We start from the raw sequence: 27,310 nt of genomic DNA, 5'->3' as shown, positions 1-27,310 counted from the left end.
GTGACACACACACACAAACACATACACACATATAGACACACACACAAACAACCACACAGACACCCACACACATACAGACACACACACACACGCTTGCACACACATAAGCCTTCACAGACACATGCACTCACTCACTCACTCACTCACTCACTCACTCACTCACACACACACACACACACACACACACACACACACACACGTGAAAAGTCAGTTTAAATAAGCAGGCCATTAACACAGTCAACACAAACATGTGACGTAGGTTGCAGCAGAGACAACATTTGTTTCTACAACCCCTGGCATTCATTGAAATTTCACTCTGAGCAGTGGAGAACTGGGACAAGAGAGAGGAAGACAAAGGCTGCAGTCCAAACACTTAAAAGACACACCCTATCCCCTCAACTTTGGCACTAATTTATGAACCTTGTGGTCATTTTCCCAAACTCTAGACACAAAACTCAAAATGGCCATCACTTGTAACACAGGCTGGCCAATGTTCAAAACATTGCATTGTGCATTCATATCTTTAAAGAAACCTTGCACTCGCAGAAACAATGGTTCAAATAACTCATTTATCATGAAAAACCATAGGAACATTTATTTAGATCACCCACACACAAGATACCGATAGTTTCACTATGTAGTTGTTCGTACAATCATTAAATATTGTAGTACAAAATATGTGATACATGTTTCATTGAACAAAATCTGAAATGTATTGATGAAATACAATAAAATCACAACATAGGTTTCTTTGAATCAAAGCAAAAATAATTAGCTACAAAAAAGAAGAAAAAATACAGTAAAATGTCAACTGCAGTGTTCCTCACCTGGCTTACTGTAAAAAGCAAAACAAAGGATTGATTACTGTACTTCTATATTCCCATCAACCCTGTCTTGTCAATTTGGCCACACGTTCTCATCCACATCACAATGGATGTTTTCATTAGCCAAACATCTTGGGAAGAATCTTCAGGCATGGTGAATCCAGGCCTGACACTGGTCTGCCGTGATGTCATGGCATGCGTCATCCATGGCCTGGAGAAGGGTGGCTTGTTTGTGAGGGCGCCTATCATATACCTTCCACCTCCATGTGGAGAAAAATTCCTCAATCGGTTTAAGGAAAGGAGAGTATGAGGGTAAGTACAGGGTGGTAAATTGTGGATGGGCCTGAAACCATGCTTGCACCATTTGATCATGGTGGAATCTGACATTATCCCACACAATGACATAGGTCACACCATCAGCTCTGCAGACCTGATTTAGCTCATCAAGGAAGGTTACAAGGAGAACTGCATTATTTAATCCAATACGAGGTCTGTGTCCCACCACACCATCTTCCAATATAGCCGCACACTTGGATGGTTGCCCGCTGGCCAATGAAATTCCGACCTCTCCTCCTTGTCTTGGCCAGGTTGAAGCCTGCCTCATCCAAAAAGAGGAATTTCTGATGGTTTTCGTCAGCATCCAGCTCCATCACCCTCTAAAAAGACATTTTGGAAAGAGAATTACTGATTACAATGATGTAGAATTTTGGGGGAATTTTTCACAACAGGCATCTTGAAACTGAACATACCTGAACATACTCAGTCCTCAGTTGCTTCACTCTGTTTGAATTTCTTTCAAAAGGCACATTGGTATAGCTGTTTTAGAGACACCTGGTGCCTTTTCAGCATGCGTGCAATAGTCGGCAAACTTATGGCTTCCACATTGTTGAACATGTCGTCATTGTCCAAGATGTGCTGCCAAATTTCTGTAAGGCGAATATCATTTCTGGCCCGAACCAAATTGACCACAGCCCGCTCTTGTTGGTCAGTCAGAATTTTGCCTCTGTCTCCCCTATTTGGCCTAGTCTCAATTCTGCAGGGAAAATTACAGTAAGAACACATTTAGTCACATCACCTACTCAGTGGTGCACATTGGCATGCAGTATACAGTCATTTGATAATTGAGAATAGCCTAATGTTTAGTGCATGCTGAAGACTTACCGGTTCTCATTGCGGAAAGTTCTGATGATTGAGGCTACTGTTGATCTTCTGAGGTTTGGTTGAATCATTGTAGCTGCCTCAGTCATTGTCATGCCATGATTTACGACATGGCCTACAACTATTGCTCGTATTTCATTGGACACTCTTTGCTGTTGCTGCCGCTGTCTCGGTCCGTGGCCTTGTCCTCTACCACGTTCCCCCACACCTCTCAAACGAGGCCCATAGACCACCTCTCAGAAGGGGTGCTTGTCCCCTGCCATTCCTTTGACCACCACGTCTTCCTCGTCTTCCTCCTCCCACTGCTTGACCTCTCTTGTGACTGGATCACCTGCCGGCTCCATGTTATCGCTATGTTGTTGTAGGTGGATACCACTCATTTCACTATGTACTCACTATGTACCACACTGTGAAATCAATCATCAGTAACGAGCTGGCAGTATTGGAAAAGCAATTATAAGGGCCTGCATACATACACTCACTGGCCACTTTATTAGGTACACCTACGTGTTAACGCAAATAGCCTGCTCCTTCGAACAGAGAATCATGTGGCTGCCTGTAACTCAATATATAGGGTATATAGAGTAGAGAGCTTTAGTTGTTGTGCGACCAAACATCAGAACGGGCAAGATGCGTAATCTAAGCAACTTTGACCGTGGTATGATTGTTGATGCCACACATGGTGATTCCAGCATCTCAGAAACAGCTGCCTTCCTGGGATTTTTACTCACTACAGTCTCTAGAGTTTACAGAGAATGGTGTAATAAACAAAACACATTCAGTGAGCGGCAGTTCTGTGGGCAAAAACACCTTGTTAATGAGAGAGGTCAGAGGAGAATGTCCAGACTCATTCAAGCTAACAGAAAGGCCACAAATGGTGTGCAGAAGGGCATCTCTTAACGTACAACACCGTGAATAATTAAGGCTGTTGTGGAGGCAAAAGGGGGTCCTATCCAGTACTAGATAGGTGTACCTAATAAACTGACCGGTGAGTGTACCGTAATGTCAAGTCTGAAAACATGGTCTGGAAAAGTGGTACATGGGACCATTGAAACAGTGTTATGATAAAGAATGATGATGAAATATTACATCCATAGCTAATGTAGTCCAATTGGTTCATGTTGCACAGTAATTGGTGTCAATGGATCTCGTTATCCTAAAACTTTCATGATCTAAACATGGAATATTGTTTGTCAGTTTCCATAAAACTATGCATTAAGGGTAATGCAACAGTTACTTATCATTTAGAGCAGTTGTATCAGTTGATAGTTAGATCATTGTAATGAAATGAATAGACAGTCATCTCAGACGTAATGTGTGAATTGCATTTTGAAATGGTAATACTTTGATGTTAAGTTGTGTCATTTTGAACAGGTGATTTTAGTTCAATGAACAAATGATCTTAGCTTTATGTGTGCTGTATCCAAGCAACTGGAAAAAGTGTTAGAGTTGTGAAAAATGTGCACTTTGATCATCGGTTGTGAGCTTTGTGTCTAGAGTTCTGAAAAATGACATCAAGGTTCTGAAATTAATGCCAAAGTGATTAAAAAAAACTGCAAGTGGACAGTCCTGATAACGTATCATGACGTCTGGCGAGTATACACTTGCAGGGCGAGGGAGGAAGGAATGCTTTTCAAATGGACCACCCTCACTCGTTCATCCCGCGATGATTGTGTTTTCAGCCACTGGTAGCTTGTGGGTGCTTTGTATACGCTACAGTCAATTATGATTGCATGTCTACTTAAATGAAATATATAATTATTAATATAAGCCTACTGTATGATAGCTAGCAAATTAATTAGCTAAATAACGTTAGCCTGCCTAGCTGGAACGTCTGAAGAAGGAAAACATTTTATTTCTACAACTTCCAAAAGCTAACCAAACAAAAACATCATTACTTTTACGAGACCTGTAATAGCCTCATTAATAGCACAATTTCGAACTTAATTTACATTCGTTTTTACTTTCACTTGTATGTTGACTCCATATTGACCTTGAGGTTGTCATTTTTGGCTGACTTTTCTTAGCGGATGTACGTGTTGAGTGCTCATCGTAAATTTGAATGAAAATGAACACTGAATACAAATAAACAAAAATGACAGCCGGCAGTTCTGTCAGGTTACTCTAACAAAACAGAAAACAACTTCCCACACAAACCACGGGAAAAAGGCTGCCTAAGTATGGCTTCCAATCAGAGACAATGATAGACAGCTGCCTCCGATTGGAAACCATACCCGGCCAAAACATAGAAATACAAACATAGAATGCCCACCCTCTATCACACCCTGACCTAACTAAACAGAGAAAAAAACAGCTCTCTAGGTCAGAGCGTGACACCATCTCTCTAAAAGAAAAGCACTTGAAGCAAAGAATCTGCGTAATTTAAATTTTCAGTTACCCCAGTGGGCGTGATAGCTTATCTAAACTCCCTGGGAACATGGAATCCTTTATAGGAACAAACCAACTGAAACCTGCTGAATAATGCTACCACTGTTCCTAAATGACAGATACAACCATATAAATGATTGCTCATAAACAAGGCATGCATGATGATGCATTTCCCTGGCTGTTATATTACAATGCGGTCGAAGGCCCATGCTACTGATGTGATGACGTGGTGCTCCGTGTGTATGTATGTATGTGTGTGTGTGTGTGTGTGTGTGTGTGTGTGTGTGTGTGTGTGTGTGTGTGTGTGTGTGTGTGTGTGTGTGTGTGTGTGTGTGTGGGTGTGTTGTGCTCCATGAGGATTTCCCTTCCTGTAAAGCCTCTCCCTTCTTTAGCGCTTATCATATTTTACACTTTAACTACCACCTCTAATGGTGATAATCTGCTTAATCACAGGGCTATTCTTAGACTACAGACACAGCAGATGGAGACTGCCAGGATGACCTCACCAGGAGAAATATCCTCTGTGCTTAGAAATGAAAAACCGGCATAAGCACTGATAACATTTGTCCCTAGCGTTTCCACAAGAGGTATAAAGAGGGTCTTGGGTCGCATCCAGGACAGGATTTATCTTCCTCAGGTTCCATGGAGGTGTTCCAAATGACGCCATATTCCCTATATAGTGCACTACATAGGTACAACTAAGGACTGGAGATGTATTTATCTAGAGGGAAATTAGTTAACAAGGACAAAGACATTTGGTTGGACAAAGCTGGAAGGACAGAGCATACAAGCAACATGCAACAGATGATCTCCATTCCAGACAGGGACAATAGTTCCAGACCACCTACGATTTTCACCATGAGCCTACTGTGTGAAAGCCTGGTGTTAAGAGCAACAACACACCTGTTACAACGGTGTTCCTGTAGGGAATCCACTCAACAGTGATCAGCAACCATTACTGTTATACAACTGAGTCACCTTCCTTCGCCTCCTTCGCCTCTATCTTCCCACCGGGGTCTTGCATTAGCAATCAGCCTCTCTCAAGGCCTGGAGATAGACTTCTCTCCAATAAATCAAAACAGAAATCATTGACCCACGTTAAATAGTTCCCCTGACCACATCCCAAGCTGCATGCAAATTCCCTGGTGATGTGTGATTCTAGCATTACAGTTCAAATGATTCCCCTTTCACTGTTCAAAAGACCTGTAAAAAAAAAAAAAAATCCCATGTGAGGAAGCCTGAGGATATATCAGCCTGGCAGGCATGTAAGCCCAACCTGACCCATGTGATAGGATAAGGCACTTTTCAGGGTGCTCACAAAGGAAGAGAGATAAGGGGAAGATGAGAGAGGAAGAAAAACAGGAAAGAGAGAGAGTTGAACTAAGCTCTCCGGGTGTTATCAAAGGAAAAAATGAAACTAACCTCTGGCATCGAAAAACTCCTCATCTGAGCTGTCAACAGACTCCTGTGCAATGTCCTGCATCCGCCAGTGGGAGGCACTGTGCTGGCGGGAAGCGGCTTAGGGGTAGAAAGAGAAAAACAGATCAATTTCTGTCAGGAGAAACGTCTATGTACGGCATCATGTCATTATTCAGAGTATTCAAGAACAAATGAATTATGTGAATCTATAGGTTTTTCTTTTCAGCTTCTGTCTATAAATGGCAGCAGAACAATTGCATTAGCTTGTAGGGCCTTGGGCAGAGAGGCTCCAATGGCCTCCAGTGTTACAGAGCACAAATCAAGCAAACCAGAGCCCTATTTTGAGAAATTGAAGGGGGCTCATATAAAGAAATATAAGGCTCTGAAGCAAACCAATTGAGTTCAGAGGTTAGCCAGCTCATATTCTCTTTGAACCATAAAATATTGGAGAGGGTGGCTCCATATCTAGGTGGGCTACTGTCCCAGTGAGTTCCTCAAATTCCCATTCTTCAGGACTAGAAAGAGGGAGTATTTAGAGAGATCCCTCAAGCTCTGTTCTTCTAAGATCCGTGTTAATAAAGTAATGCCAGATAAAGGCAATAATGTTCATTAGAAATGACTTTCAGACAACCAACGATTCTTCCTTTAAGTACTATTGAATTCAAACAAGATCAATGACAAGTGAAAGTGACAAAGTAAGTCGTTCCATTGCGGTAACCCCCAGAGAACTGCAATGGGAGAGAAAAATGTCACCTAATTGAGTTGTGTGAGCTTTCCCGACTTTACACACAGAGAGCCAGTGTCTGAGAATCTAAGAGCCTTTACTCCACAACACAACAACACCAGGCTGCTTATGTTTGATCTCAGCTCTTTTCATCCCCTCATCCCTCCCTCCCTTCCTATATTATCTACTTCCAGATGACATTTGCAGAGTACCATACTGGATGTTGAAATGGCTTTGATTACCATGGCACCTTCTCTGCCCTCACTGTTTTCACTCTCTCCGTCTCTCTCTCTCCTACGGCCCGCTTCTCCTTATCGCTACACAGGAATTAATGAGCTTTTCATTTCTTACAGGACTCCATCAGGTCAAATGTTTTCACTGTTAATATCTCATTGAGGGATGGGTGTCTCAAACGTTGGAGTTCTCTATTAGAGTCATGAAATGGAGGATAGGTTAGTCTATGCTCAATAACAGCCTGGACTAGGCCAGCACCTTTCACGACAGGACCCTTGAATTTACTTTTTGCACTGTCTCTATGCACACTCACAGGACCATACACACTCACACTGATACTCCAACACACATGCACAAACACCCACTTCATAATTTACTCACACACACATAATATGCACATACATTTATACTGACTCTACACACACCCACTCACATAGAATCATCATATACGCTGCTGCTACTCTGTTTTTCATATATCCTGATGCCTAGTCACTTTACCTCTATACATACAGTATCTACCTCTATTACTCCAGTATCACTGCACATTGTAAATAGGCTACTAGAACTGACTGACCATATATATAGTATGCTTACTTACTTTCTCGTGTTCTTCTTATTTCTTATTTTTATTTATTGTGAGTTTTTGTTCTACCTTATGTTAGGTTAAGTCCTACATTAATTACTGCAATGTTGGGTTTGGAGCTTGTCACAGCTAATACTTACTGAAAATGGGTTTTCAGGGGTTCATCCTGGTTCATTTCATTGGACTACATTTGTTTACAGTCGAGTGTATGGAGACACACCATATGGGCCCTGGTCAAAAGTAGTGCACAATAGAGGTCGACCGATTAATCGGAATGACCGATTAATTGGGGCCGATTTCACGGTTTCATAATAATCGGAAATCGGTATTTTTGGACGGCATTTTTTTTTTTTTACACCTTTATTTAACTAGGCAAGTCAGTTAAGAACACATTCTTATTTTCAATGATGGCCTAGGAACGGTGGGTTAACTGCCTTGTTCAGGGGCAGAACGACAGCTCGGGGATTCAATCTTGCAACCTTACGGTTAACTAGTCCAACGCTCTAACCACCTGCTTTACATTGCACTCCACGAGGAGCCTGCCTGTTACGCAAATGCAGTAAGAAGCCAAGGTAAGTTGCTAGCTAGCATTAAACTAATCTTATAAAAAACAATCAATCAATCATAATCACTAGTTAACTACACATGGTTGATGATATTACTAGTTTATCTAGCCTGTCCTGCGTTGCATATAATCGCTTAACCATAAACATCAATGCCTTTTTTAAAACCAATACACAAGTATATATTTTTAAACCTGCATATTTAGTTAATATTGCCTGCTAACATGAATTTCTTTTAACTAGGGAAAATGTGTCACTTCTCTTGCAACAGAGTCAGGGTATATGCAGCAGTTTGGGCCGCCTGGCTCGTTGCGAACTGTGAAGACTATTTCTTCCTAACAAAGACAGCCGACTTCGCCAAACGGGGGATGATTTAACAAAAGCGCATTTGCGAAAAAAGCACAATCGTTGCACGACTGTACCTAACCATAAACATCAATGCCTTTCTTAAAATCAATACACAGAAGTATATATTTTTAAACCTGCATATTTAGCTAAAAGAAATCCAGGTTAGCAGGCAATATTAACCAGGTGAAATTGTGTCACTTCTCTTGCGTTCATTGCACGCAGTCAGGCTATATGCAACAGTTTGGGCCGCCTGGCTCGTTGCGAACTAATTTGCCAGAATTTAATGTAATTATGACATAACATTGAAGGTTGTGCAATGTAACAGGAATATTTAGACTTAGGGATGCCACCCGTTAGATAAAATACGGAACGGTTCCGTATTTCACTGAAAGGAAAACCGTTTTGTTTTTGAGATGATAGTTTCCGGATTCGACCATATTAATGACCTAAGGCTCGTATTTCTGTGTGTTTATTATATTATAATTAAGTCTATGATTTGATAGAGCAGTCTGACTGAGCGGTGGTAGGCAGCAGCAGGCTCGTAAGCATTCATTCAAACAGCACTTTCGTGCGTTTTGCCAGCAGCTCTTCACTGTGCTTCAAGCATTGCACTGTTTATGACTTCAAGCCTATCAACTCCCAAGATTAGGCTGGTGTAACCGATGTGAAATGGCTAGCAAGTTAGCGGGGTGCGCGCTAATAGCGTTTCAAACGTCACTCGCTCTGAGACTTGGGAATGGTTGTTCCCCTTGCTCTGCATGGGTAACGCTGCTTCGAGGGTGGCTGTTGTCGATGTGTTCCTGGTTCGAGCCCAGGTAGGAGCGAGGAGAGGGACGGAAGCTATACTGTTACACTGGAAATACTAAAGTGCCTATAAGAACATCCAATAGTCAAAGGTATATGAAATACAAATCGTATAGAGAGAAATAGTCCTATAATTCCTATAATAACTACAACCTAAAACTTCTTACCTGGGAATATTGAAGACTCATGTTAAAAGGAACCACCAGCTTTCATATGTTCTCATGTTCTGAGCAAGGAACTTAAACGTTAGCTTTCTTACATGGCACATATTGTACTTTTACTTTCTTCTCCAAAACTTTGTTTTAGCATTATTAAAACCAAATTGAACATGTTTCATTATTTATTTGAGGCTAAATTGATTTTATTGATGTATTATATTAAGTTAAAATAAGTGTTCATTCAGTTTTGTTGTAATTGTCATTATTACAAATAAATAATAAAAAAGGCTGATTAATCGGTATCGGCTTTTTTGGGCCTCCAATAATCGGTATCGGTGTTGAAAAATCATAATCGGTCGACCTCTAGCAGAATGCTGTGGTAGCCATGCTGGTTAAGTGTGCCTTGAATTCTAAATAAATCACTGACCGTGTTACCAGTAAACCACCCACCCACAATTACACATTCTCCTCCATATTTCACGGTGGGTGAGGTGTAGTTAATTGCTGATTTCTGAGGCTGGTAACTCTAATGAACTTATCCTCTGCAGCAGAGGTAACTCTGGGTCTTCCTTTCCTGTGGCGGTCCTCATGTTACCCTACCTTGTCACAACAAGGTAGGGTATACAACTGATTGGGTCAAAACACATTAAGAAGGAAAGAAATTCCACAAATGAACTTTTAACGGAAAAGCAGCCAACAAGTGCTCAGCATATGCGGGAACACCGTCAAGACTGTTGGAAAGCATTCCAGGTGAAGCTGGTTGAGAGAATGCCAAGAGTGTGCAAAGCTGTCATCAAGGCTAAGGGTGGCTACTTTGAAGAATCTCAAATATAAAATATATTCTGATTTTGTTTAACACTTTTTTGATTACTACATGATTCCATGTGTTATTTCATAGTTTTGATGTCTTCACTATTATTACACCATGCAGAAAATAGTAAAATAAAGAAAAACCTTAGGTGTGTCCAAACTTTTGACTGGTACTGTATATTCAGTATATATGTATGACTTTTGTTGCTCCCTATCATCAGATGTAAAACAAGAAGTTGGAGAAGATTTGCAAACAAATAAAGATAGATTCATATAAATAGAGCTCAATAATATGTGAAGAGCTTTGGGAGATGCACTTTGTATTATGTTATTGTTTCAATGGGATTCACACTCAGTCTCTTCTTTATAATGGAGTTTACCACAGTAAAGACTAAAAAAAGTGAGAAAAAAAACGATGTTTGTATGGATGGTACATGGGAGTTCTCAGTACATTTGTCTGTTGTTAGAAACCCTGGCCTTGATCATACTGTGGTGCATACATGTAGAATTGGCCAAGCAAGAACTCCTCACATGCTATCCCCTTAGAGCCATTAGGGGGAAACTCAGCACCCCTGAAGGATAATGTCCGGACCCTCTGCATCTGGGCTACTCAGAACCCATAGATATACTGTAAATCCCTTTTAATCAGGAACATACAGTAATCTCCTTAAAATAAAATGCAGCTCTCTTCAAGAAATCTGCTCACCCTCTGCCTGGCCCTCATTCTCTCTCTGTCTGTCTCTCCACCGTCCTGGACCCTTACTGTGGTCTGACTCTTCAGGCAGATCCGTCACCATTTTCCTCATTTTGATATTCACAAAGGTTGCATAGAACATTTCAACAATTTTGCACATTCCACAATTTCCAAATAAGTCAGATTTGATGACATTCATAGCATATTTGTTTAGGTTAAAGACAATATTTTTTGCTTTTGTGAACATATGTTTTGTGATGTCCCAACAGAGTTCTCACCAGATTGTTCCCACAACATAATGAAACATTCTGGGAACCTTTAAATAACACATTACATGCGTTCTAGGATAGTTTTTGCAACATCAGGCAAATATTTTATACCAACATTCTATACTCATCAGCACAACTGGACAGTTTTTATGTTATGAAAACATTTGCTGCGCCTAACGAATGTTCTGGGAACTTTCACAAAACCAATTTTGGTGTGCTTATTCTTTTCTTCTCAACACAGAGTAGAAAGAGTACTAGTGTCTGGTTCACCTGTCCACTGGACATGTATTGAATCCCACACAAACAGGATGTAATATGTAGAATACAGAACATTTTGTATGAATGTGCTCTGACTCTGTGATTTGTAGAGGGGGAAATTGTCAATTCGCATGACAATTCAATAAGGAGTTGGCAAAAGAGCAGAGACAGACTTGCAACCAGGCTAGGGTGGAAGGGGGCAAAGGTAAATAATGAGGAGAGCCATCGGGTCTTCTGTGGAATGGACATACTCATTAATATCTTCTAATTTATTAAATCCCATTTTAACACACAATTAAAATCAATTTCCACAGCCAAAGAAAAATGGTGCAAAAGAGAGGTCTGGGGAACAGGGGAGGAGGTGATCTCTCCATCAAATGTGCTAAATCGCTCAGTTGTCACCTTCCACATGGAATACCCACACACCCTCAAGATGTCATCCCTGTAGATATTTTTGTTTTGATAATAGTTTGCTTTGCTCGTCCAGGGAGACAGCAGAATGCACACACGTCTTTATATAGTAACCTGCTTAATCTGCCATTTGATACAAAATCTCACTCAATACCTACAGTATACTGCCCGGACTTCTCCCTACCTAGCAACGGTCACATACGTCAGTGCTGGGGTTCACTACAGACATAGGCAGGGTCAGTGGTAGTCAGTTTTACATTGACAACTGACAGCCCAATGAGGGGCAGAGAGGGTGCAGGGGTCTGCTCTATAGCTTAGCTCTGACAACAGACCTTGCATTGACCTCAGTGAGGAGGAAGGCTATCAGGCCTCTTCTCCTGCTTTAGCATGATGCCTAATGGCCACAGCTAATGGGGGAGGAGGGAATGTGAGTGTATAATACGGCACAGGATTATGGCACAGGACCAGGATTTCAACATAGACTTTTTTCCTCTGATGACGCATATCAAGAGTGAGAGTGGAGAGAAATTGCTCAAGTAGTTTTAAAATGAAATGAGCGGCATTAGTGAGCTTATGTAGGCGATGAAGTAATCCAAAAGGCATTACAGACATACTCTAAAGTATACTGCTCAAAAAAATAAAGGGAACACTTAAACAACACAATGTAACTACAAGTCAATCACACTTCTGTGAAATCAAACTGTCCCCTTAGGAAGCAACACTGAGTGTCAATAAATTTCACATGCTGTTGTGCAAATGGAATAGACAACAGGTGGAAATTATAGGCAATTAGCAAGACACCCCCAATAAAGGAGTGGTTCTACAGGTGGTAACCACAGACCACTTCTCAGTTCCTATGCTTCCTGGCTGATGTTTTGGTCACTTTTGAATGCTGGCGGTGCTTTCACTCTAGTGGTAGCATGAGACGGAGTCTACAATCCACACAAGTGGCTCAGGTAGTGCAGCTCATCCAGGATGGCACATCAATGCGAGCTGTGGCAAGAAGGTTTGCTGTGTCTGTCAGCGTAGTGTCCAGAGCATGAAGGCGCTACCAGGAGACAGGCCAGTACATCAGGAGACGTGGAGGAGGCCGTAGGAGGGCAACAACCCAGCAGCAGGACCGCTACCTCCGCCTTTGTGCAAGGAGGAGCAGGAGGAGCACTGCCAGAGCCCTGCAAAATGACCTCCAGCAGGCCACAAATGTGCATGTGTCTGCTCAAACGGTCAGAAACAGACTCCATGAGGGTGGTATGAGGGCCCGACGTCCACAGGTGGGGGTTGTGCTTACAGTCCAACACCGTGCAGGACGTTTGGCATTTGCCAGAGAACACCAAGATTGGCAAATTCGCCACTGGCGCCCTGTGCTCTTCACAGATGAAAGCAGGTTCACACTGAGCACATGTGACAGACGTGACAGTCTGGAGACGCCGTGGAGAACGTTCTGCTGCCTGCAACATCCTCCAGCATGACCGGTTTGGCGGTGGGTCAGTCATGGTGTGGGGTGGCATTTCTTTGGGGGGGCCGCACAGCCCTCCATGTGCTCGCCAGAGGTAGCCTGACTGCCATTAGGTACCGAGATGAGATCCTCAGACCCCTTGTGAGACCATATGCTGGTGCGGTTGGCCCTGGGTTCCTCCTAATGCAAGACAATGCTAGACCTCATGTAGCTGGAGTGTGTCAGCAGTTCCTGCAAGAGGAAGGCATTGATGCTATGGACTGGCCCGCCCGTTCCCCAGACCTGAATCCAATTGAGCACATCTGGGACATCATGTCTCGCTCCATCCACCAACGCCACATTGCACCACAGACTGTTCAGGAGTTGGCGGATGCTTTAGTCCAGGTCTGGGAGGAGATCCCTCAGGAGACCATCCGCCACCTCATCAGGAGCATACCCAGGCGTTGTAGGGAGGTCATACAGGCACGTGGAGGCCACAAACACTACTGAGCCTCATTTTGACTTGTTTTAAGGACATTACATCAAAGTTGGATCAGCCTGTAGTGTGGTTTTCCACTTTAATTTTGAGTGTGACTCCAAATCCAGACCTCCATGGGTTGATAAATTGGATTTCCATTGATTATTTTTGTGTGACTTTGTTGTCAGCACATTCAACTATGTAAAGAAAAAAGTATTTAATAAGATTATTTCATTCCTTCAGATCCAGGATGTGTTATTTTAGTGTTCCCTTTTATGTTTTTTTTGCATTGTATATTCCCTTATTGGTAAGTCACCACCAGCATCTGTGGTCCATACTGAAGATATTTGAGAGAGACTAACATGGGAATGATAAAAACCCTTCCTCTAAAATGTTACTATAAAAGTGATGTCTATCCTAGCTGTAGTTTGTGGCAAAGAGCTGCTACTGTAAAGTGCTGTTCTCTCTCTCTCTCTCTCTCTCGCTCTCTCTCTATCTCTCTCTCTCTCTCTCGCTCCCTCCCTCCCTCCCTCCCCAGCCAGCCAGCCAGCCAGCCAGCTTCAGGCTCCCGGTTAGGTATACAGGCAGTGCTCGACAACCCAGTGCCTGTGTGCTTCCTCATGACAAACAGCCATTAAATTCTAATTAACACTATTTAGCATGCTTGAATAAATAACTGAGGTTAGGGTCTGAATTCATTATCACATGCCTGAGTAGAGTTTAGGGAACACTATGCTGCTGCAGCCTGTTGAGCACTTGGCAGCACTGCTGAATACAGGCCAAACTTAAGATTTCACTGATGGGACATAAGATTGTAACATTAGATGATAACTGTCAGTTATTGGAAAATGACAAATGTCTTCATGGCTCAAATATTCCATGGACAATAGGGCTATTTGAGGGCTTACATGAGGTTTCAAAAGATACATAAATAATACATGGAAACAATAATTGTGAAAATGTATCAAAAAAGTAACACTTAAACTGTTTAGCATTGTAATTTGTTGGTAGAGAGTCAGCCAGGCATATCTATAATTTTTCTGCCAACAAGGTAGTGATTGAAGTAGCAAACATGAGTGGTCGTGAGACTGAGCTCTCCCTCTAAGGTATGAGAAAGAGCGAGAGAGAGAGAGAGAGAGAGAGGGAGGCGATGGGGGGGTATCACTGCCTCCCCTCATCGAAGTTACATGTTACAGCAGCTGCATATTACATATACAGACCACATGACTATTTCCTCATTTTGTGACATTACAACAGTTGACAGTTGACAGTGCATGTCAGAGCAAAAATCAAGCCATGAGGTTGAAGGAGTTGTCCGTAGAGCTCTTCGACAGGATTGTGTCGAGGCACAGATCTGGGGAAGGGTACCAAAATGTCTGCAGCATTGAAGGTCCCCAAGAACACGGAGGCCTCCATCATTCTTAAATGGAAGAAGTTTGGAACCACCAATACTCTTCCTAAAGCTGGCCGCCTGGCCAAACTGAACAATCAGGGGAGAAGGGCCTTGGTCAGGAAGGTGACCAAGAACCCGATGGTCACTCTGAAAGAGCTCCAGTATTCCTCTGTGGAGATGGGAGAACCTTCCAGAAGGACAACCATCTCTGCAGCACTCCACCAGTCAGGCCTTTATGGTAGAGTGGCCAGACGGAAGCCACTCCTCAGTAAAAGGCACACGACAGTCCTCTTGGCGTTTGCCAAAAGGCACCTAAAGACTCTCAGACCATGAGAAACAAGATTCTCTGGTCTGAATGCCAAGCGTCACGTCTGGAGGAAACCTGGCACCATCCTACGGTGAAGCATGGTGGTTGCAGCATCATGCTGTGGGGATGTTTTTCAGGGGCAGGGACTGGGAGACTAGTCAGGATCGGGGGAAAGATGATCGGAGCAAAGTACAGAGATAGATCCTTAATGAAAACCTGCTCCAGAACGCTCAGGATCTCAGACTGGGGAGAAGGTTCACCTTCCAACAGTACAACGACCCAAAGCATACAGCCAAGACAACACAGGAGTGGCTTCGGGACAAGTCTCTGAATGTCCTTGAGTGGCCCAGCCAGAGCACGGACTTGAACCCAATCGAACATCTCTGGAGAGACCTGAAAATAGCTGTGCAGCAACACTCCCCATCCAACCTGACAGAGCTTGAGAGGATCTGCAGGGAAAATTGGGAGAAACTCCCCAAATACAGGTGTGCCAAGCTTATAGTGTCATACCCAAGAAGATTTGAGGCTGTAATCACTGCCAAAGGTGCTTCAACAAAGTACTGAGTAAAGGGTCTGAATACTTATGTAAATGTGATATTTAAGTAGTTTTTTAAAATAAATGTGCAACAATGTCTTAAAACCTGTTTTTGCTTTGTCATATGGGGTATTGTTTGTAGATTGATGAGGGGAAAAAACGATTTAATCAATTTTAGAATAAGGCTGTAAATGTAACAAAATGTGGATAAAGTCAAGGGGTCTGAATACTTTCCGAATGCACTGTATATAAATAAATAGTCTATACTGAATGGGGACATGAGTCTAACTCCAGGAATGAAGATGACTACAATACAGAGATTATTATAACATCAATTGATCAGCTGCAAGAGGTGCACCGGCAATAGCCTACAACACCTAACTTGCTTTGAAGTATACAGCTCATTAAAGTACCAAAAGCTTGCCTAATGGTTGATGGTCATAAGCACCTCAGTGCAGGGTCATTTAATGTTCATTTACTTAAGTTTCAAACGTAGTCCGGATTTAAGAGCATAATGAGGCTGCATTTTCTTCCTTGTTTCAGTCCCTTGTCAGCCAGTCAGGTTGGCAGCTGGTAGCTGTTTGAGAAACTGAAGACATGTTTGAGGACTGAGAAGAACAGAGGGAATAATATTATTCAGCCCATCACACAGCAAAGCTGCCAGAGAAGATATACAGAATTAACCAAACTATGTAATTACATTCTAAATTAATTTATTCAACTGCAATCATTGGTCTTGTTTATTCTTCTTCAGCTTTCAATTTGGATCTTATCAATAAGCAGAGTTTATTATGTTGAGTATGCCTGAAAATAAATGAAGGATCAAAACTATCAGATAATTACAGTAACGATGTCAGCCGAAGCCATTAATGCAGAAAACAATGTTGTCTAGGGAATGTGTTTGTCTGGGTTATTCATGGTACTGCTTACTCTCTCAAATGAGTTCTGAGGACAAAAGCTACTTGTCTGCTCAACCGTCATTTCTGTGATAATCCCCATCTCTCCTCTTTAACTTTTCTTTAACAGTGAAATGGTCTTACTGAGTCGTGTTACAAACAGGAAACACAGAAGACAAGGACTGTCTGGTGTCTCTGTGCTTATTTGTCTGCAGACTGACAAAAGCATTTGAGATCCAGACATAATAATCAAATGAAAATGTAAACAATTCAACTGTGACCAGTTCAATTTACCGGTACATGAAGCTGAAAAGCACGGCTATGTTTCCACTTTCATCTAGGTAGAAATGAATCAGTTGGATAAGGGCCTTCACACTGGGCACACACTGGTTCAATCAACATTGATTCAATGTCATTTGTCAACGTACTGTGACGTGGAAAAAACATAGGATTTGAAAAAAGCCAACGACGTAAACTGTTATTTTGAGGGTGAAATTTCAACCACAGCATAATGTTATTATGGTAACCAAATTTCAACATAAACAAACTTTGTATAAAATATGTTGAACTTGTACCTTTAAAACAAAGTCAGATCTTCAATGTTATTTCCAATATAGGAAAAAAATATATAGGCTGGGCAGCACATCCTACTGGAAAACTGATCTAACCACAGCTGCGGTTTAGTCTCCCATCCAGGGTTTAACCAAGCCCTGCTTAGCTTTGATAATTGTCACTGACTATTACCAATGTGCTATCGTGAGAATGGTTGTTGAGAAATCTCCACTTAAAAATAAATATATTCACTATTGCTATGAAAGTCATTTCAAAGGGTGTTTCACAGAGCAAATGAAATATGACCATCATTTATCACACCAAATATCAACATTTGGAGATGTATCTTCTGCTTGGATAGTTCCATCTGTGCCACTGGCAGTCTGGATTTAATTCCAGTTAATATTGACTGTATTTCGGTATTTTGAAAGTTATACATCTTGAAAACTTGATTGCTGATATGCAAATCATTTTGGGACTATATCAACAATGCACTAATGAAACAAATACCAAAATATAGTTTTTGGATGGAATTTCCCTTTAATAGGCAAAATGTATTGTATTTCAAAAGTGATATTGGATTGTGTTTGGTTGTGAATGTAACAAAATATCAACATTTGAAAGAGATTCATCTTCTGCTTGGATAGTTCCATCTGTGCCACTGGCAGTCTGGCTTTAATTCCAGTTTGTCTATAAATGAATAATTGATATGTTGGATTCACATCTCTATCTCAACGAAAAATCTAAGTTAAAGAATAGGACTAAATGCATTTAAAGTTTGATTTGATTTAGTCCTCTTAATTAACTTTTGGTTGAGATGGAGACGTGAATGCAACATATCAATTATTAATTTGTAGACAAACTGGAATTAAAGTCAGACTAAGTCACATTACATACAGTGCACTCGGAAAGTATTCAGACTCCTTGACTATTTCCACATTTTGTTACATTACAACAGTTGACAGTTGACAGTGCATGTCAGAGCAAAAATCAAGCCATGAGGTTGAAGGAGTTGTCCGTAGAGCTCTGAGACAGGATTGTGGTGAGGCATAGATCTGGGGAAGGGTACCAAAAAATGTCTGCAGCATTGAAGGTCCCCAAGAACACAGTGGCCTCCATCATTCTTAAATGGAAGAGGTTTGGAACCACCAATACTCTTCCTATAGCTGGCCGCCCGGCCAAACTGAGCAATCGGGGGAGAAGGGCCTTGGTCAGGGAGGTGACCAAAAACCCGATGGTCACTCTGAAAGAGCTCCAGAGTTCCTCTGTGGAGATGGGAGAACCTTCCAGAAGGACAACCATCTCTGCAGCACTCCACCAATCAGGCATTTATAGTAGAGTGGCCAGACGGAAGCCACTCCTCAGTAAAAGGCACATAACAGAGATGGAACTATCCAAACAGAACAGAAATCTCCTTCAAATGTTGATATTTTGCTGCTTTGACAACCAAACACGATCCAATATCACTTTTGAAACACAATACATTTTGCCTATTAAAGAAAATTTCACCCAAAAACAACACTACATGACCAAAAGTATGTGGTCACCTGTTCGTCGAACATCTCATTCCAAAATCATGGGCATTAATATGGAGTTGGTCCCCCCTTTGCTGCTATAACAGCCTCCACTCTTCTGGGAAGGCTTTCCGCTAGATGTTGAAAAATTGCTGCGGGGACTTGCTTTCATTCAGCCACAAGGGAATTAATGAGGTCTAGGACTGATGTTGGGTGATTAGGCCTGGCTCACAGTCGGCATTCCAATTCATCCTAAAGGTGTTTGATGAGGTTGAGGTCAGGGCTCTGTGCAGGCCAGTTAAGTTCTTCCACACCGATCTCGACAAACAATTTCTGTATGGACCCCGCTTTGTGCATGGGGACATTGTCATTCTGAAACAGGAAAGGGCCTTCCCCAAACTGTTGCCACAAAGTTGGAAACACAGAATTGTCTAGAATTACATTTTATGCTGTAGCGTTAAGATTTCCCTTCACTGGAAGTAAGGGGCCTAGCCCAAACCATGAAAAACAGCCCCAGAGCATTATTCCTCCTCCACCAAACTACAGTTGGCACTATGCGTTGGGGCAGGTAGCGTTCTTCTGGCATCCGCCAAACCCAGATTCGTCCTTCGGACTGCCAGATGGTGAAGCGTGATTCATCATTCCAGAGAACGTGTTTCCACTGCTCCAGAGTCCAACCAGTCCAACCATAGGCTTGGCCATGGAAACCTATTTCATGAACCTCCCGACGAACAGTTAAAATCAAATACAATTATATTTGTCACATGCGCCTTTCACGTTCTGACCTTAGTATGAGGTCATTTTTCCATAGTAGATTGGTCTGGGCGTGACAGGGGGGTGTTTTTGTCTATGTATTTGGGGTTTTCTGTTTTCTATGTGGGTTGTCTAGATTGTCGTTCTATGTTGTATTTTCTATGTTGTGGCCGGGTATGGTTTCCAATCAGAGGCAGGTGTTTTTCGTTGTCTCTGATTGGAAGCCATACTTAGGCAGCCTGTTTTTCATGGGGTTTTGTGGGTGGTTGTTTTCCGTTTCGTTGTTTGTACCTTACGGGACTGTTGTGGGTCGTTTTTGTTATTTTGCTAAGTGTTTTCATTAAAAGTAATATGAGCACTTCACACGCCGCATTTTGGTCTCCTTTAGATGACCCTTATTACAGAACCACCCACCATGATTGGATCAAGCGGCGTGCCCGGGTAGATATGGACACCTGGACAATAGAAAAATGGTGGGAAAGGAGAAACTGGACTTGGGGCCAGGAAATCGACAGATTTCGGAACTTACCTGGAAGAAACGGGAGGCAGCCCCCACAAAAGAATTGGGGGGGGGGCACACGAGTAGTTTGGCTGGGCAAGGGTTGAGGCCTGAGTCAACTACTTGTGCTTTTTGAAGCGAGCATGTGCCTGCCTCTCGCACTCTCTCTCCAGTGCGCCTCCGTAGCACAGTATGTCCTGTGACTGTTCCTCGCACTCTTCCTCTAGTGCGCATCCATAACCCGGTACAGCCAGTGCCTGCTGTGAGTACTCGGCCCTTAGTGCGTCTCCCCAGTCCGGTGAGACCGATAACTGCTCCTCGTAAAAAGACTCCAGTGATAGTCGATGGTCTGACGCCCGTAAGGATGATCCTTGGCGAGGAACCTATTGAAATGATCCATGGCATGGAGTCAGTAGCAACGGTCATAAGTCCGGAACCGATGATGACGCCTCCTAGTCCGGAGCCTCCAGCGACGCTGTTCCGTCCGGAGCCTCCAGCGACACTTCTCAGCCCGGAGCCTCCGGCGACGCTTCCCAGTCCGGGACCTCCAGCGACGCCTCGCAGCCCAGAGCCTTCAGCCGTGGTCTGCAACCCAGAGCCTTCAGCGGTGTTCTGCAACCCAGAGCCTTCAGCAGTGGTCTGCAGCCCAGAGCCTTCAGCGGTGGTCTGCAGCCCAGAGCCTTCAGCGGCGGTCTGCAGCCAAGAGCCTTCAGCGGTGGTCTGCAGCCAAGAGCCTTCAGTGACGGTCTGCAGCCAAGAGCCTTCAGCGGCGGTCTGCAGCCCAGAGCCTTCAGCGGCGGCCTGCAGCCCAGATCCTCCAGCGGCGGCTTGGAGGTCGGAACCTCCAGTAGTGGTCTACAGCACAGTGATTCCGGTAGGGATCTACAATCTGATTCCTCCTTATGTTACAGAAGCAGAGGAATCTACGGGCAGAATGGTGGTTTCGCCCTGAGCCAGAGCCACCTCCGTTGCTGGAGGATCAGGAGAAGAGGAAGGTTCTGGGTGTTGCATATGAACCACCATAGACTGTTGTGACCCTCCCTGCCCTCCCTTTGTGTTTGGGGTTGTTGTTGTTTTTTTTGGTTTAGGTGCAGTCGGAGTCTACACCATTGGGGGGGGAGTACTGTCACGTTCTGACCTTAGTATGAGGTATTTTTCCATAGTAGATTGGTCAGGGCGTGACAGGGGGGTGTTTTTTTCTATGTATTTTGGGTTTTCTGTTTTCTATGTGGGTTGTCTAGATTGTCGTTCTATGTTGTATTTTCTATGTTGTGGCCGGGTATGGTTTCCAATCAGAGGCAGGTGTTTTTCGTTGTCTCTGATTGGAAGCCATACTTAGGCAGCCTTTTTTTCATGGGGTTTTGTGGGTGGTTGTTTTCCATTTCGTTGTTTGTACCTGACGGGACTGTTGTTGGTCGTGTTTTCATTAAGTAATATGAGCACTTCACACGCCGCATTTTGGTCTCCTATAGATGACCCTTATTACAGCTCCAAATACAACAGGTGTAGACCTTACTGTGAAATGCTTACTTACAAGCCATTAACCGACAATGCAGTTCAAGAAAAAAAGTTAAGGAAATATTTACAAATAAACGAAAGTTTAAAAAAAGATTATAATCTAAAAGTAACACAAGAGGCTAACAATAACGAGGGTATATACAGGAGGTACCGGTGCCAATTCAATGTGCGGGGGTACAGGTCAGTCAAGGTAATTTGTAAAGTGAGTATGCATAGATAATAAACAGTGACTAGCAGCAGTGTAGAAACAAAGGGAGGGGGGGTCAATGTAAATAGTCCGGGTGGCCATTTGATTAAGTGTTCAGCAGTTCTCTGGCTTGTGGTAGAAGCTGTTTGGTTCTAGACTTGGCACTCCGGTACCACTTGCCGTGCATTAGCAGAGAGAACATTCTATGACTTGAGTGACTGGAGTCTTTGACAATTTTTTGGGCCTTCCTCTGACAACGCCTAGTATATAGGTCGGATGCCGAGCAGTTGCCATACCAGGCGTTGATGCAACCGGTCAGGATGCTCTCGATGGTGCAGCTGTAAAACTATTTGAGGATCTGGGGACCCATGACAAATCTTTTCAGTCTCCTGAGGGGGAAAAGGTTTTGTCGTGCCGTCTTCACGACTGTCTTGGTGTGTTTGGACCATGATAGTTCGTTGGTGATGTGGACACCAAGGAACACGAAACTCTCGAACCGCTCCCACTTCAGCCCTGTCGATGTTAATGGGGACTTGTTCGGACCACCTTTTCTTACAGTCCACAATCAGCTCCTTTGTCTTGCTTACATTGAGGGAGAGGTTGTTGTCCTGGCACCACACTGCCAGGTCTCTGATCTCCTCCCTATCGGCTGTCTCATCATTATCGGTGATCAGGCCAACCACTGTTGTGTTGTCAGCAAACTTAATGATGGTGTTGGAGTCGTGCTTGGCCACGCAGTCTTGGGTGAACAGGGAGAACAGGAGGGGACTGGGCACGCACCAAATTTCTAAAAACCTGTTTTCAGTTTGTCATTATAGGGTATTGTGTGTAGATTGATGAGGGAAAAAACATATTTAATCTATTTTAGAATAAGGCTGTAACATAACAAAATGTGGAAAAAGTCAAGGAGTCGGAATACTTTTCGAATGCAGTGGTTAGTGTATCTTTAGGTATTTGTTTGATTATTCCAATGTTGATGGAAAATCCTGGCTGTATTTCTGTATTTTGAAAGTTAAATATCTTGAAAACTTGATTGCTGACATGCAAAACATTTGTATTAAAGTAGTCAAATGTTTCGTATTTGGTCCCATATTCTTAGCACACAACGATTACATCAAGCTTATGACTCTTTCCTTTTTATTTATTTTTTTATTTCACCTTTATTTAACCAGGTAGGCTAGTTGAGAACAAGTTCTCATTTACAACTGCGACCTGGCCAAGATAAAGCAAAGCAGTGTGACACAAACAACAACACAGAGTTACACATGGAATAAACAAGCGTACAGTCAATAAAACAATTTTAAAAAATAGGGGGGAAAAGAAAGTCTATATACAGTGTGTGCAAATGGCGTGAGGACGTAAGGCAATAAATAGGCCATAGTAGCGAAGTAATTACAATTTAGCAAATTAACACTGGAGTGATAGACAAATAGATGGGGATGTGCAAGCAGAAATACTGGTGTGCAAAAGAGCAGAAAAGTAAATAAAAACAATATGGGGATGAGGTAGGTAGATTGGGTGGGCTATTTACATGGGCTATGTACAACTGCAGCGATCGGTTAGCTGCTCAGATAGCTGATGTTTAAAGTTAGTGAGAGAAATATAAGTCTCCAGCTTCAGCAATTTTTGCAATTCATTCCAGTCATTGGCAGCAGAGAACTGGAAGGAAAGGTGGCCAAAGTAGGTGTTGGCTTTGGGGATGACCAGTGAGATATACATGCTGGAGCAGAGATATACGCTTCAGTCTGGTTTTAGACCCCATCATAGCACTGAGACTGCACTTGTGAAGGTGGTAAATTACCTTTTAATGACGTCAGCCCGAGGCTCTGCATCTGTCCTCGTGCTCCTAGATCTTAGTGCCGCTTTTGATACCATCGATCACCACATTCTTTTGGAGAGATTGGAAACCCAAATTGGTCTACATGGACAAGTTCTGGCCTGGTTTAAATCTTATCTGTCGGAAATATATCAGTTTGTCTCTGTGAATGGTTTGTCCTCTGACAAATCAATTGTAAATTTCGGTGTTCCTCAAGGTTCCGTTTTAGGACCACTATTGTTTTCACTATATATTTTACCTCTTGGGGATGTCATTCGAAAACTTAATGTTAAATTTCACTGCTATGCGGACGACACACAGCTGTACATTTCAATGAAACATGGTGAAGCCCCAAAATAGACCTCGCTAGAAGCCTGTGTTTCAGACATAAAGAAGTGGATGGCTGCAAACTTTCTACTTTTAAACTCGGACAAAACAGAGATGCTTGTTCTAGGTCCCAAGAAACAAAGAGATCTTCTGTTGAATCTGACAATTAATCTGGATGGTTGTACAGTCGTCTCAAATAAAACTGTGAAGGACCTCAGCGTTACTCTGGACCCTGATCTCTCTTTTGAAGAACATATCAAGACTGTTTCAAGGACAGCTTTTTCCATCTACGTAACATTGCAAAAATCAGAAACTTTCTGTCCAAAAATGACGCAGAAAAATTAGTCCATGCTTTTGTTACTTCTAGGCTGGACTACTGCAATGCTCTACTTTCCGGCTACCCGGATAAAGCACTAAACAAACTTCAGTTAGTGCTAAATACGGCTGCTAGAATCCTGACTAGAACCAAAAAATTTGATCATATTACTCCAGTGCTAGCCTCCCTACACTGGCTTCCTTTTAAGGCAAGGGCTGATGTCAAGGTTTTACTGCTAACCTACAAAGCATTACATGGGCTTGCTCCTACCTATCTTTCCGATTTGGTCCTGCCGTACATACCTACACGTACGCTACGGTCACAAGACGCAGGCCTCCTAATTGTCCCTAGAATTTCTAAGCAAACGGCTGGAGGTAGGGCTTTCTCCTATAGAGCTCCATTTTTATGGAATGGTCTGCCTACCAATGTGAGAGACGCAGACTCAGTCTCAACCTTTAAGTCTTTACTGAAGACTTGGCTCTTCACTAGGTCCTATGATTAAGTATAGTCTGGCCCAGGAGTGTGAAGGTGAACGGAAAGGCTGGAGCAACGAACCGCCCTTGCTGTCTCTGCCTTGCTGGTTCCCCTCTTTCCACTGGGATTCTCTGCCTCTAACCCTTTTACAGGGGCTGAGTCACTGGCTTACTGGTGTTCTTCCATGCCGTCCATGGGAGGGGTACGTCACGTGAGTGGGTTGAGTCACTATAGTGGTCTTCCTGTCTGGGTTGGCGCCCCCCTTGGGTTGTGCCATGGCGGAGATCGTTGTGGTCTATACTCGGCCTTGTCTTAGAACGGTAAGTTGGTGGTTGGAGACATCCCTCTAGTGGTGTAGGGGCTGTGCTTTGGCAAAGTGGGTGGGGTTATATCCTGCCTGTTTGGCCCTGTCCGGGGGTATCATCGGATGGGGCCACAGTGTCTTCTGATCCCTCCTGTCTCAGCCTCCAGTATTTATGCTGCAGTAGTTTATGTGTCGGGGGGCTAGGGTCAGTCTGTTACATCTGGAGTATTTCTCTTGTCTTATCCGGTGTCCTGTGTGAATTTAAATATGCTCTCTCTAATTCTCTCTTTCTCTCTTTCTGTCTTTCTCTCGGAGGACCTGAGCCCTAGGACCATGCCTCAGGACTACCTGGTATGATGACTCCTTGCTGTCCCCAGTCCACCTGGCCGTGCTGCTGCTCCAGTTTCAACTGTTCTGCCTGCGGCTATGGAACCCTGGCCTGTTCACCGGACGTGCTTGTTGCACCCTCGACAACTACTATGATTATTATTATTTGACCATGCTGGTCATTTATGAACATTTTAACATCTTGACCATGTTCTGTTATAATATCCACCCTGCATAGCCAGAAGAGGACTGGCCACCCCTCATAGCCTGGTTCCTCTCTAGGTTTCTTTCTAGGTTTTTTCCCTTTCTAGGGAGTTTTTCCTAGGGAGTTTTTCCTAGCCACCGTGCTTCTTTCACATGCATTGCTTGCTGTTTGGGGTTTTAGGCTGGGTTTCTGTACAGCACTTTGAGATATCAGCTGATGTACGAAGGGCTGTATAAATAAATTTGATTTGATTTGATTTGGAGCGCGTGCTACGGGTGGGTGTTGTTATCGTGACCAGTGAGCTGAGATAAGGCGGAGCTTTACCTAGCAAAGACTTATAGATGACCTGGAGCCAGTGGGTCTGGCGACAAATATGTAGCGAGGGCCAGCCGACTAGAGCATACAGGTCGCAGTGGTGGGAGGTATAAGGGGCTTTGGTGACAAAACGGATGGCACTGTGATAGACTGTATCCAGTTTGCTGAGTAGAGTATTGGAAGCTATTTTGTAAATGACATCGCCGAAGTTGAGGATCGGTAGGATAGTCAGTTTTACGAGGGTATGTTTGAAGGAGGCTTTGTTGCGAAATAGGAAGCCGATTCTAGACTTAATTTTGGATTGGAGATGTTTAATATCTGGAAGGAGAGTCTGAAAGGAGAGTTTACAGTCTAGCCAGACACCTAGGTATTTGTAGTTGTCCACATATTCTAAGTCAGAACCGTCCAGAGTAGTGAAGCTAGTCGGGCGGGCGGGTGCGGGCAGTGAACGGTTGAAAAGCATGCATTTGGTTCTACTAGCGTTTAAGAGCAGTTGGAGGCCACGGAAGGAGGGTTATTTGGCATTGAAGCTTGTTTGGAGGTTAGTTAACACAGTGTCCAAAGAAGGGCCAGATTGTAATGTTCGTCAAAAGGAGTCGACCAAGGTGCAGCGTGGAATATGTTCATCTTGTGATTTATTTACTCAGAACACGATAAAAAGTAATGAACAAAGAAAAAAGGACCGTCACGTTCTGTAGGCACACAAAGCAATACAAAATTAAGATCCCACAAACACAGGTGGAAAAAAGGCTGCCTAAGTATGGTTCCTAATCAGAGACAACGATAGACAGCTGCCTCTGGTTAGGAACCATACTCAGCCCAACACAAAGAAATACAAACATAGAATGCCCACCCCACACCCTGACCTAACCACATAGAGAAACAAACCCTCTCTCTCAGGTCAGGGCGTGACACAGATGTATACAGAATGGTGTCGTCTGCGTAGAGGTGGATCAGGGAATCACCCGCAGCAAGAGTGACATCGTTGATATATACAGAGAAAAGAGTCGGCACGAGAATTGAATCCTGTGGTAGCCCCATAGAGACTGCCAGAGGTCCAGACAACAGGCCCTCCGATTTAACACACTGAACTGTCTGAGAAGTAGTTGGTAAACCAGGCGAGGCAATCATTTGAGAAACCAAGGCTGTTGGGTCTGCCGATAAGAATGTGGTGATTGACCGAGTCGAAAGCCTTGGCCAGGTCGATGAAGACGGCTGCACAGTACTGTCTTTTATCGATGGCGGTTATGATATCATTCAGGACCTTGAGCATGGCTGAGGTGCACACGTGACCAGCTCGAAAACCGGATTGCACAGCGGAGAAGGTACGGTGGGATTCGAAATGGTCAGTGATTTGTTTATTAACTTGGCTTTTGAGGGGGGAACAAAATGGCGCCGTAGAGAGAACACGGTGTTTCAGCGAGCTCACGCGGTATTCGTAAATTTATATTCTTTCATTAATCTCCTAGCTTGAAAAAGTGGTAGAATTGGCTAAATAAGTTACCCTACAATGA

At 43.2% G+C, this 27,310-nt stretch overlaps 1 protein-coding gene and 1 long non-coding RNA gene across 2 annotated transcripts in view; both read right to left on the bottom strand.

Moving 5' to 3' along the window:
• The window catches only part of LOC106612781 (membrane-associated phosphatidylinositol transfer protein 3), a 177,180-nt gene that overhangs the window by 137,178 nt on the left and 12,692 nt on the right, over positions 1 to 27,310 (bottom strand). The window contains exon 2 of the mRNA XM_045724624.1: positions 5,793 to 5,888. Coding sequence (XP_045580580.1) covers positions 5,793 to 5,888 — 96 coding nt within the window. The remainder of the gene's footprint in view (positions 1 to 5,792; positions 5,889 to 27,310) is intronic.
• LOC106612782 (uncharacterized) lies at positions 553 to 2,686 on the bottom strand. Its single transcript, XR_006771168.1, has 2 exons — positions 1,574 to 2,686; positions 553 to 1,480 (listed from the first exon to the last, which is right to left on the bottom strand). It is a non-coding gene; the product is annotated as an uncharacterized lncRNA (long non-coding RNA).

Source organism: Salmo salar, chromosome ssa09, assembly GCF_905237065.1.
Source record: "Salmo salar chromosome ssa09, Ssal_v3.1, whole genome shotgun sequence".
Classification (NCBI taxonomy): Eukaryota; Metazoa; Chordata; class Actinopteri; order Salmoniformes; family Salmonidae; genus Salmo; species Salmo salar.
The sequence above is the reverse complement of the archived record's forward strand: the minus strand, read 5'-3'. Positions and strand labels throughout refer to the sequence as shown.